A 12994-nucleotide genomic window follows, 5' to 3' on the forward strand; every position below is an offset into this window, starting at 1 on the left:
GGAGGAGGAGGGGAGAGTGTCGGGTACAGGGAGGAGGAGGGGAGAGTGTCGGGTACGAGGAGGAGGGGGGGAGAGTGTCGGGTACAGGGAGGAGGAGGGGGGGAGAGTGTCGGGTACAAGGAGGAGGAGGGGAGAGTGTCGGGTACAGGGAGGAGGGGGGAGGGTCAGATATGGGGTGTCAGGCACGAGGTGGTGACATCATAGCGTTGTATCATATAATACATTGTAGCCTTGTATCTCAGTCCTTTGCGGGCTGTGATTGGTCACTTACCTGTGGGCATCAGTTTTACCACCAGCTTGGGGTAAGCGATGTTTGAGCAGCCAATTGGTGTTCCACAAAACTCCTGACATTCTTCCGGCACGACACACGCCACTTCCTCTACACGTCCAATCATAAGAGAATATCACAGCTCTGGGGGGATGGGAACTGGGAGGACTGGGATGTATAGGACAGGGGCATTGGGGGATGGGAACTGGGAGGACTGGGATGTATAGGACAGGGGCCTTGGGGGATGGGAACTGGGAGGACTGGGATGTATAGGACAGGGGCCTTGGGGGATGGGAACTGGGAGGACTGGGATGTATAGGACAGGGGCATTGGGGGATGGGAACTGGGAGGACTGGGATGTATAGGACAGGGGCATTGGGGGATGGGAACTGGGAGGACTGGGATGTATAGGACAGGGGCATTGGGGGATGGGAACTGGGAGGACTGGGATGTATAGGACAGGGGCCTTGGGGGATGGGAACTGGGAGGTCTGGGATGTATAGGACAGGGGCCTTGGGGGATGGGAACTGGGAGGACTGGGATGTATAGGACAGGGGCCTTGGGGGATGGGAACTGGGAGGATTGGGATGTATAGGACAGGGGCCTTGGGGGATGGGAACTGGGAGGACTGGGATGTATAGGACAGGGGCATTGGGGGATGGGAACTGGGAGGATTGGGATGTATAGGACAGGGGCATTGGGGGATGGGAACTGGGAGGACTGGGATGTATAGGACAGGGGCATTGGGGGATGGGAACTGGGAGGACTGGGATGTATAGGACAGGGGCCTTGGGGGATGGGAACTGGGAGGTCTGGGATGTATAGGACAGGGGCCTTGGGGGATGGGAACTGGGAGGACTGGGATGTATAGGACAGGGGCCTTGGGGGATGGGAACTGGGAGGATTGGGATGTATAGGACAGGGGCCTTGGGGGATGGGAACTGGGAGGACTGGGATGTATAGGACAGGGGCCTTGGGGGATGGGAACTGGGAGGACTGGGATGTATAGGACAGGGGCATTGGGGGATGGGAACTGGGAGGACTGGGATGTATAGGACAGGGGCCTTGGGGGATGGGAACTGGGAGGACTGGGATGTATAGGACAGGGGCATTGGGGGATGGGAACTGGGAGGACTGGGATGTATAGGACAGGGGCCTTGGGGGATGGGAACTGGGAGGACTGGGATGTATAGGACAGGGGCCTTGGGGGATGGGAACTGGGAGGATTGGGATGTATAGGACAGGGGCATTGGGGGATGGGAACTGGGAGGACTGGGATGTATAGGACAGGGGCATTGGGGGATGGGAACTGGGAGGACTGGGATGTATAGGACAGGGGCCTTGGGGAATGAGAACTGGGAGGACTGGGATGTATAGGACAGGGGCATTGGGGGATGGGAACTGGGAGGACTGGGATGTATAGGACAGGGGCCTTGGGGAATGAGAACTGGGAGGTCTGGGATGTATAGGACAGGGGCATTGGGGGATGGGAACTGGGAGGATTGGGATGTATACGACAGGGGCCTTGGGGGATGGGAACTGGGAGGACTGGGATGTATAGGACAGGGGCATTGGGGGATGGGAACTGGGAGGACTGGGATGTATAGGACAGGGGCATTGGGGGATGGGAACTGGGAGGACTGGGATGTATAGGACAGGGGCCTTGGGGGATGGGAACTGGGAGGACTGGGATGTATAGGACAGGGGCCTTGGGGAATGAGAACTGGGAGGACTGGGATGTATAGGACAGGGGCATTGGGGGATGGGAACTGGGAGGACTGGGATGTATAGGACAGGGGCATTGGGGGATGGGAACTGGGAGGACTGGGATGTATAGGACAGGGGGATGGGAACTGGGAGGACTGGGATGTATAGGACAGGGGGATGGGAACTGGGAGGACTGGGATGTATAGGACAGGGGCATTGGGGGATGGGAACTGGGAGGTCTGGGATGTATAGGACAGGGGCCTTGGGGGATGGGAACTGGGAGGACTGGGATGTATAGGACAGGGGCATTGGGGGATGGGAACTGGGAGGACTGGGATGTATAGGACAGGGGCATTGGGGGATGGGAACTGGGAGGACTGGGATGTATAGGACAGGGGCATTGGGGGATGGGAACTGGGAGGACTGGGATGTATACGACAGGGGCCTTGGGGGATGGGAACTGGGAGGACTGGGATGTATAGGACAGGGGCATTGGGGGATGGGAACTGGGAGGACTGGGATGTATAGGACAGGGGCCTTGGGGGATGGGAACTGGGAGGACTGGGATGTATAGGACAGGGGCATTGGGGGATGGGAACTGGGAGGACTGGGATGTATAGGACAGGGGCATTGGGGGATGGGAACTGGGAGGACTGGGATGTATAGGACAGGGGCATTGGGGGATGGGAACTGGGAGGACTGGGATGTATAGGACAGGGGCATTGGGGGATGGGAACTGGGAGGACTGGGATGTATAGGACAGGGGCCTTGGGGGATGGGAACTGGGAGGACTGGGATGTATAGGACAGGGGCCTTGGGGAATGAGAACTGGGAGGACTGGGATGTATAGGACAGGGGCATTGGGGGATGGGAACTGGGAGGACTGGGATGTATAGGACAGGGGCATTGGGGGATGGGAACTGGGAGGACTGGGATGTATACGACAGGGGCCTTGGGGGATGGGAACTGGGAGGACTGGGATGTATAGGACAGGGGCATTGGGGGATGGGAACTGGGAGGACTGGGATGTATACGACAGGGGCCTTGGGGGATGGGAACTGGGAGGACTGGGATGTATAGGACAGGGGCCTTGGGGGATGGGAACTGGGAGGACTGGGATGTATAGGACAGGGGCATTGGGGAATGAGAACTGGGAGGACTGGGATGTATAGGACAGGGGCCTTGGGGGATGGGAACTGGGAGGTCTGGGATGTATAGGACAGGGGCATTGGGGGGTGGGAACTGGGAGGACTGGGATGTATAGGACAGGGGCCTTGGGGGATGGGAACTGGGAGGACTGGGATGTATACGACAGGGGCCTTGGGGGATGGGAACTGGGAGGACTGGGATGTATAGGACAGGGGCATTGGGGGATGGGAACTGGGAGGACTGGGATGTATAGGACAGGGGCATTGGGGGATGGGAACTGGGAGGACTGGGATGTATAGGACAGGGGCCTTGGGGGATGGGAACTGGGAGGACTGGGATGTATAGGACAGGGGCCTTGGGGGATGGGAACTGGGAGGACTGGGATGTATAGGACAGGGGCCTTGGGGGATGGGAACTGGGAGGACTGGGATGTATAGGACAGGGGCCTTGGGGGATGGGAACTGGGAGGACTGGGATGTATAGGACAGGGGCCTTGGGGGATGGGAACTGGGAGGATTGGGATGTATAGGACAGGGGCCTTGGGGGATGGGAACTGGGAGGTCTGGGATGTATAGGACAGGGGCCTTGGGGGATGGGAACTGGGAGGATTGGGATGTATAGGACAGGGGCCTTGGGGGATGGGAACTGGGAGGACTGGGATGTATAGGACAGGGGCATTGGGGGATGGGAACTGGGAGGTCTGGGATGTATAGGACAGGGGCATTGGGGGATGGGAACTGGGAGGTCTGGGATGTATAGGACAGGGGCCTTGGGGGATGGGAACTGGGAGGACTGGGATGTATAGGACAGGGGCATTGGGGAATGAGAACTGGGAGGATTGGGATGTATAGGACAGGGGCATTGGGGGATGGGAACTGGGAGGATTGGGATGTATAGGACAGGGGCATTGGGGAATGAGAACTGGGAGGATTGGGATGTATAGGACAGGGGCATTGGGGGATGGGAACTGGGAGGACTGGGATGTATAGGACAGGGGCATTGGGGAATGAGAACTGGGAGGTCTGGGATGTATAGGACAGGGGCCTTGGGGGATGGGAACTGGGAGGACTGGGATGTATAGGACAGGGGCCTTGGGGGATGGGAACTGGGAGGACTGGGATGTATAGGACAGGGGCATTGGGGGATGGGAACTGGGAGGACTGGGATGTATAGGACAGGGGCATTGGGGGATGGGAACTGGGAGGACTGGGATGTATAGGACAGGGGCATTGGGGGATGGGAACTGGGAGGATTGGGATGTATAGGACAGGGGCCTTGGGGGATGGGAACTGGGAGGACTGGGATGTATAGGACAGGGGCATTGGGGGATGGGAACTGGGAGGACTGGGATGTATACGACAGGGGCCTTGGGGGATGGGAACTGGGAGGTCTGGGATGTATAGGACAGGGGCATTGGGGGATGGGAACTGGGAGGACTGGGATGTATAGGACAGGGGCATTGGGGGATGGGAACTGGGAGGACTGGGATGTATAGGACAGGGGCATTGGGGGATGGGAACTGGGAGGACTGGGATGTATAGGACAGGGGCCTTGGGGGATGGGAACTGGGAGGACTGGGATGTATACGACAGGGGCCTTGGGGGATGGGAACTGGGAGGACTGGGATGTATAGGACAGGGGCATTGGGGGATGGGAACTGGGAGGACTGGGATGTATAGGACAGGGGCATTGGGGGATGGGAACTGGGAGGACTGGGATGTATAGGACAGGGGCATTGGGGGATGGGAACTGGGAGGACTGGGATGTATAGGACAGGGGCCTTGGGGAATGAGAACTGGGAGGACTGGGATGTATAGGACAGGGGCCTTGGGGGATGGGAACTGGGAGGTCTGGGATGTATAGGACAGGGGCATTGGGGGATGGGAACTGGGAGGACTGGGATGTATACGACAGGGGCCTTGGGGGATGGGAACTGGGAGGATTGGGATGTATAGGACAGGGGCATTGGGGGATGGGAACTGGGAGGACTGGGATGTATAGGACAGGGGCCTTGGGGGATGGGAACTGGGAGGACTGGGATGTATAGGACAGGGGCATTGGGGGATGGGAACTGGGAGGACTGGGATGTATAGGACAGGGGCATTGGGGGATGGGAACTGGGAGGACTGGGATGTATACGACAGGGGCCTTGGGGGATGGGAACTGGGAGGACTGGGATGTATAGGACAGGGGCATTGGGGGATGGGAACTGGGAGGACTGGGATGTATAGGACAGGGGCCTTGGGGGATGGGAACTGGGAGGACTGGGATGTATAGGACAGGGGCATTGGGGGATGGGAACTGGGAGGACTGGGATGTATAGGACAGGGGCCTTGGGGGATGGGAACTGGGAGGACTGGGATGTATAGGACAGGGGCCTTGGGGGATGGGAACTGGGAGGACTGGGATGTATAGGACAGGGGCATTGGGGGATGGGAACTGGGAGGACTGGGATGTATAGGACAGGGGCCTTGGGGGATGGGAACTGGGAGGACTGGGATGTATAGGACAGGGGCATTGGGGGATGGGAACTGGGAGGATTGGGATGTATAGGACAGGGGCCTTGGGGGATGGGAACTGGGAGGTCTGGGATGTATAGGACAGGGGCATTGGGGGATGGGAACTGGGAGGATTGGGATGTATAGGACAGGGGCCTTGGGGGATGGGAACTGGGAGGACTGGGATGTATAGGACAGGGGCATTGGGGGATGGGAACTGGGAGGATTGGGATGTATAGGACAGGGGCCTTGGGGGATGGGAACTGGGAGGACTGGGATGTATAGGACAGGGGCCTTGGGGAATGAGAACTGGGAGGTCTGGGATGTATAGGACAGGGGCATTGGGGGATGGGAACTGGGAGGATTGGGATGTATAGGACAGGGGCCTTGGGGGATGGGAACTGGGAGGACTGGGATGTATACGACAGGGGCCTTGGGGGATGGGAACTGGGAGGACTGGGATGTATACGACAGGGGCCTTGGGGGGTGGGAACTGGGAGGATTGGGATGTATAGGACAGGGGCATTGGGGGATGGGAACTGGGAGGACTGGGATGTATAGGACAGGGGCCTTGGGGGATGGGAACTGGGAGGACTGGGATGTATAGGACAGGGGCATTGGGGGATGGGAACTGGGAGGATTGGGATGTATAGGACAGGGGCCTTGGGGGATGGGAACTGGGAGGACTGGGATGTATAGGACAGGGGCCTTGGGGGATGGGAACTGGGAGGATTGGGATGTATAGGACAGGGGCATTGGGGGATGGGAACTGGGAGGACTGGGATGTATAGGACAGGGGCATTGGGGGATGGGAACTGGGAGGACTGGGATGTATAGGACAGGGGCCTTGGGGAATGAGAACTGGGAGGATTGGGATGTATAGGACAGGGGCCTTGGGGGATGGGAACTGGGAGGACTGGGATGTATAGGACAGGGGCCTTGGGGGATGGGAACTGGGAGGACTGGGATGTATAGGACAGGGGCATTGGGGGATGGGAACTGGGAGGACTGGGATGTATAGGACAGGGGCATTGGGGGATGGGAACTGGGAGGACTGGGATGTATACGACAGGGGCCTTGGGGGATGGGAACTGGGAGGACTGGGATGTATAGGACAGGGGCATTGGGGGATGGGAACTGGGAGGACTGGGATGTATACGACAGGGGCATTGGGGGATGGGAACTGGGAGGTCTGGGATGTATAGGACAGGGGCATTGGGGGATGGGAACTGGGAGGACTGGGATGTATAGGACAGGGGCCTTGGGGGATGGGAACTGGGAGGACTGGGATGTATAGGACAGGGGCATTGGGGGATGGGAACTGGGAGGACTGGGATGTATACGACAGGGGCCTTGGGGGATGGGAACTGGGAGGACTGGGATGTATACGACAGGGGCCTTGGGGGATGGGAACTGGGAGGACTGGGATGTATAGGACAGGGGCATTGGGGGATGGGAACTGGGAGGACTGGGATGTATAGGACAGGGGCATTGGGGGATGGGAACTGGGAGGACTGGGATGTATAGGACAGGGGCATTGGGGGATGGGAACTGGGAGGACTGGGATGTATAGGACAGGGGCCTTGGGGAATGAGAACTGGGAGGACTGGGATGTATAGGACAGGGGCCTTGGGGGATGGGAACTGGGAGGTCTGGGATGTATAGGACAGGGGCATTGGGGGATGGGAACTGGGAGGACTGGGATGTATACGACAGGGGCCTTGGGGGATGGGAACTGGGAGGACTGGGATGTATAGGACAGGGGCCTTGGGGGATGGGAACTGGGAGGATTGGGATGTATAGGACAGGGGCATTGGGGGATGGGAACTGGGAGGACTGGGATGTATAGGACAGGGGCCTTGGGGGATGGGAACTGGGAGGACTGGGATGTATAGGACAGGGGCATTGGGGGATGGGAACTGGGAGGACTGGGATGTATAGGACAGGGGCCTTGGGGGATGGGAACTGGGAGGACTGGGATGTATAGGACAGGGGCCTTGGGGGATGGGAACTGGGAGGACTGGGATGTATAGGACAGGGGCATTGGGGGATGGGAACTGGGAGGACTGGGATGTATAGGACAGGGGCCTTGGGGGATGGGAACTGGGAGGACTGGGATGTATAGGACAGGGGCATTGGGGGATGGGAACTGGGAGGATTGGGATGTATAGGACAGGGGCCTTGGGGGATGGGAACTGGGAGGTCTGGGATGTATAGGACAGGGGCCTTGGGGAATGAGAACTGGGAGGTCTGGGATGTATAGGACAGGGGCATTGGGGGATGGGAACTGGGAGGATTGGGATGTATAGGACAGGGGCCTTGGGGGATGGGAACTGGGAGGACTGGGATGTATACGACAGGGGCCTTGGGGGATGGGAACTGGGAGGACTGGGATGTATACGACAGGGGCCTTGGGGGGTGGGAACTGGGAGGATTGGGATGTATAGGACAGGGGCATTGGGGGATGGGAACTGGGAGGACTGGGATGTATAGGACAGGGGCCTTGGGGGATGGGAACTGGGAGGACTGGGATGTATAGGACAGGGGCATTGGGGGATGGGAACTGGGAGGATTGGGATGTATAGGACAGGGGCCTTGGGGGATGGGAACTGGGAGGACTGGGATGTATAGGACAGGGGCCTTGGGGAATGAGAACTGGGAGGTCTGGGATGTATAGGACAGGGGCATTGGGGGATGGGAACTGGGAGGATTGGGATGTATACGACAGGGGCCTTGGGGGATGGGAACTGGGAGGACTGGGATGTATAGGACAGGGGCATTGGGGGATGGGAACTGGGAGGACTGGGATGTATAGGACAGGGGCCTTGGGGGATGGGAACTGGGAGGACTGGGATGTATAGGACAGGGGCATTGGGGGATGGGAACTGGGAGGATTGGGATGTATAGGACAGGGGCCTTGGGGGATGGGAACTGGGAGGACTGGGATGTATAGGACAGGGGCCTTGGGGAATGAGAACTGGGAGGTCTGGGATGTATAGGACAGGGGCATTGGGGGATGGGAACTGGGAGGATTGGGATGTATACGACAGGGGCCTTGGGGGATGGGAACTGGGAGGACTGGGATGTATACGACAGGGGCCTTGGGGGATGGGAACTGGGAGGACTGGGATGTATACGACAGGGGCCTTGGGGGGTGGGAACTGGGAGGACTGGGATGTATAGGACAGGGGCATTGGGGGATGGGAACTGGGAGGACTGGGATGTATAGGACAGGGGCCTTGGGGAATGAGAACTGGGAGGATTGGGATGTATAGGACAGGGGCATTGGGGGATGGGAACTGGGAGGACTGGGATGTATAGGACAGGGTCCTTGTGGGATGGGAACTGGGAGGTCTGGGATGTATAGGACAGGGGCATTGGGGGATGGGAACTGGGAGGACTGGGATGTATAGGACAGGGGCATTGGGGGATGGGAACTGGGAGGACTGGGATGTATAGGACAGGGGCATTGGGGGATGGGAACTGGGAGGACTGGGATGTATAGGACAGGGGCATTGGGGGATGGGAACTGGGAGGACTGGGATGTATAGGACAGGGGCATTGGGGGATGGGAACTGGGAGGACTGGGATGTATAGGACAGGGGCATTGGGGGATGGGAACTGGGAGGACTGGGATGTATAGGACAGGGGCATTGGGGGATGGGAACTGGGAGGACTGGGATGTATAGGACAGGGGCATTGGGGGATGGGAACTGGGAGGACTGGGATGTATAGGACACTGAAGCACTCTTACTGGTGTAGAGGACTCTGCTAATCATTCCGGGCATTACCATCAGGAACATTGGCAGGATCTTCAGATAACCGCACAGAACGCACCCCAACTTAACGTGCTTGAGAGAGCGAGCGGCCAGACACCGCTGAACGATGACCTGGAGGTTGGAGAGACGGGATCATTATGACATCATCAGACTCATTATGACATCATCAGACTCATTATGACATCATCAGACAACATAGAGCTGGGCTCTTCTCTGGCTGGGATGGTCTCCTCTCACCGGAAGGCTACAGAAGGAGGAGTATACGGTCTGCACTTAGTAATCAGCTCTCAGTAACAGGCCAGGACTGACACGCCCCTCTCCAGTATAGACACACCCACTTTGTTCCTCTGTAAAGTCTATAGGAGCACAGCCTGTGATGGGGGTGGGGCTATTACTCTTCCTGGAGCACCGGAGAGGGAGGACCAGAGAGGAAACGGTATTTGCAGCATTTTGGAGTAAAGATGGCCGCACACTGGTAGAATTTCACTCAAAACTATTTATATTAAAATCATTTGATTTTTGATTGGTCCGTCGGGTGGAATCGATATTCGTTTTTGAACGATGAGAACATTTTCTAACAGTGAATATGATTTCTGTTCAGGAAGTTTCTTTCCAAAATCAAATGTTGAGAGAAAATGAAATATCAAAGGACAATTGTCCAGTTATTGAATTCACAAAGAATTTTGGTACAAATCTCTACCTGTCTATAGCGGCTTCCGTCACAAATCACCATGTGAAGTGCAGAACTATAAAGAGATGGATGGGGGGGGGAGGGGGGAGGGTAATCAGCCAAAAGGCCGACCTTCCATCCTCTGTGACTGCGTCCATACATGCTTTTTGGTCTGGTGTCTGGGAGAGGCGTGAGAGGTCTATGAGAAGGACCAGAAGCTCAGTATTGGGTGGAGGACAGGATGGTGGAGACAATCTCTCTACAGAGGACACCAGAAGGGGCCACATTATCGGTTATCTGGTGTCTGGGAGAGGTGGATGAGAAGGACCAGAAGCTCAGTATTAGGAGGAGAGGATGGTAAAGAAAAACCCGGCACAGAGGAGACCAGAAGGGGTCACATTATCGGTTATCTGGTGTCTGGGAGAGGTGGATGAGAAGGACCAGAAGCTCAGTATTAGGAGGAGAGGATGGTAAAGAAAAACCCGGTACAGAGGAGACCAGAAGGGGTCACGTTATGGGTTATATTGTGTCCGGGAGAACAAGGTCTATGAGAAGGACCAGAAGCACAGCTATGGGAGAAAATCCCTGTAGAGAGGACACCAGAAGGGGTCACATTATCAGTTGTCTGGGAGAGGTCTATGAGAAGGACCAGAAGCTCAGTATTGGGTGGAGGACAGGATGGTGGAGACAATCTCTCTACAGAGGACACCAGAAGGGGTCACATTATCAGTTATCTGGAGTCTGGGATAGTTTTATGGGGTCTATAAAAAGAATTAGAAGCACAGTAATGGGTGGAGGAGAGGATGGTGAAGATCCCGGTACAGAGGATACCAGAAGGGGTCACGTTATGGGTTATATTGTGTCAGGGAGAAGTGTACGAGGTCTATGAGAAGGACCAGAAGCACAGCTATGGGTGAAAATTCCTGTACAGAAGACATCAAAAGGGGTTACATCCGTTATCTGGGAGAGGTGTATGAGGTCCGTGAGAAGAACCAGAAGCACAGTAATGGGTGGAGGACAAGATGGTGGAGAAGATCGGATCCAGGTACAAAGGGCACCAGAAGGGATCACATTACAGGTTATCTGGCGTCTCATGGACTTCACTGGAGGTCAGTACAGTGATCAGAAGCCTCATTCCATGATGGGTCCAGCAGTCTAGGCCTTCAGGCTGGGTTGTTTGTTTTTGCATTGAGGTTACACTAGTGATGATAGTTGGGGGCAGATCACAGGTAGGTGTACAAAATGGGAATTACCTGGTCGCTGCACCAATACCAGGTGGCCACAATGGACAGTCCCACGATCACAGCTGGCCAAGGTAGATCCCCATCTTTGGCATCCCGCAGCAAGTGCAGAGCATCTGAGCGCGGAGATGCGCAAGCGAATGAGATGTTGCCCAGGTTGCTGGGTGTAGCATTCATGTACTTCTCCATCAGGGCATTGTAGCCTCCCACCTCACTAAAAGCTGAAGGACACAAGAAGAAGCTTAATTCCATCACAGCCGGAAAACCACTCTAGAGAAAAGTACAAAACTGGATATAAAAGTGACGTGAATCTATAACATCGGTGCTTACTGTGTGGGGGGCGCCTTCACTGGCAGCTGCTGGGGAGAGAATATGCCTCCAGGTCTGAGGGGAATGTCTAATCTTTATACAGATATGCTCATTACATACTCATCCCCTGCTTCTACTTTTCAGCAATAACAATGGACACCACGCTTACTGCTCCTCCTAACAACAGAAGCTGGAGTCGGCCAACCTAGAGATCCACGTGTGGCTCGTGTCTGATGGATTCCCCTTCTAAAGGGAGCAACTAAGAATAATATAAAGGATTCACCAAGAAGAAGGAGAACTGAGAATAATATGGAGGATGCCCCAATGAGAGGAAACAACTAAAGCCCCATAAACACTATCAGATTTTCTGCTGGGTTTTTCCTTCAGGTTTATCAAAACCATGTAGTGAAGGGCCGACCTGATTGCATACAAACTCAAACTCCTGAAGTGTGACCTCATATTATATGGTTTTGGTAAATCTGAAGTAAAAACTGATAGTGTGTATGGGGCTTTAGAAGAATATGGAGGACTCCTCATTCAGAGGGAAGAACTAAGAATAATATGGAGGATCCCCAATGAGGGGGAAGAACTAAGAATAATATGGAGGATCCCCAATGAGAGGGAAGAACTAAGAATAATATGGAGGATCCCCAATGAGAGGGCAGAACTAAGAATAATATGGAGGATCCCCAAAGAGAGGGAAGAACTAAGAATAATATGGAGGATCCCCAATGAGGGGGAACAACTGAGAATAATATGGAGGATCCCCAAAGAGAGGGAAGAACTAAGAATAATATGGAGGATCCCCAAAGAGAGGGAAGAACTAAGAATAATATGGAGGATCCCCAAGGAGAGGGAAGAACTAAGAATAATATGGAGGATCCCCAAGGAGAGGGAAGAACTAAGAATAATATGGAGGATCCCCAAAGAGAGGGCAGAACTAAGAATAATATGGAGGATTCCCCAATGAGAGGGAAGAACTAAGAATAATATGGAGGATCCCCAATGAGAGGGAAGAACTAAGAATAATATGGAGGATCCCCAAGGAGAGGGAAGAACTAAGAATAATATGGAGGATCCCCAATGAGGGGGAACAACTGAGAATAATATGGAGGATTCCCCAATGAGAGGGCAGAACTAAGAATAATATGGAGGATCCCCAATGAGGGGGAACAACTGAGAATAATATGGAGGATTCCCCAATGAGAGGGAAGAACTAAGAATAATATGGAGGATCCCCAAGGAGAGGGAAGAACTAAGAATAATATGGAGGATCCCCAATGAGGGGGAACAACTGAGAATAATATGGAGGATTCCCCAATGAGAGGGCAGAACTAAGAATAATATGGAGGATCCCCAATGAGGGGGAACAA

General features: G+C 55.4%; 1 protein-coding gene across 1 annotated transcript; it reads right to left on the reverse strand.

Annotated features, from left to right (window-relative positions):
- Positions 1–236: 236 nt before the first annotated feature.
- Positions 237–11579, reverse strand: LOC143981407 (sodium/glucose cotransporter 1-like). Its single transcript, XM_077479236.1, has 3 exons — positions 11325–11579; positions 9377–9512; positions 237–379 (listed from the first exon to the last, which is right to left on the reverse strand). The coding sequence occupies exons 1-3, from the start codon at positions 11562–11564 to the stop codon at positions 264–266; spliced, it is 492 nt and encodes a 163-aa protein (XP_077335362.1). The 5' UTR covers positions 11565–11579; the 3' UTR covers positions 237–263.
- Positions 11580–12994: the final 1415 nt, after the last annotated feature.

Source organism: Lithobates pipiens, unplaced genomic scaffold (assembly GCF_037356315.1).
Source record: "Lithobates pipiens isolate NorthernLeopardFrog02 unplaced genomic scaffold, aLitPip1_a1.2 Scaffold_151, whole genome shotgun sequence".
Classification (NCBI taxonomy): Eukaryota; Metazoa; Chordata; class Amphibia; order Anura; family Ranidae; genus Lithobates; species Lithobates pipiens.

Excerpts from the sequence above, each read along its gene's own strand:
- LOC143981407 (XM_077479236.1), bottom strand. The coding sequence starts at position 11,564 with ATGGAATTAAGCTTCTTCTTGTGTCCTTCAGCTTTTAGTGAGGTGGGA. Across the intron at positions 9,513-11,324 it reads GGTATTGGTGCAGCGACCAG|GTCATCGTTCAGCGGTGTCT; the intron begins GTAATTCCCATT and ends TCCAACCTCCAG. Across the intron at positions 380-9,376 it reads TAGCAGAGTCCTCTACACCA|AGGAAGTGGCGTGTGTCGTG; the intron begins GTAAGAGTGCTT and ends TTGGACGTGTAG.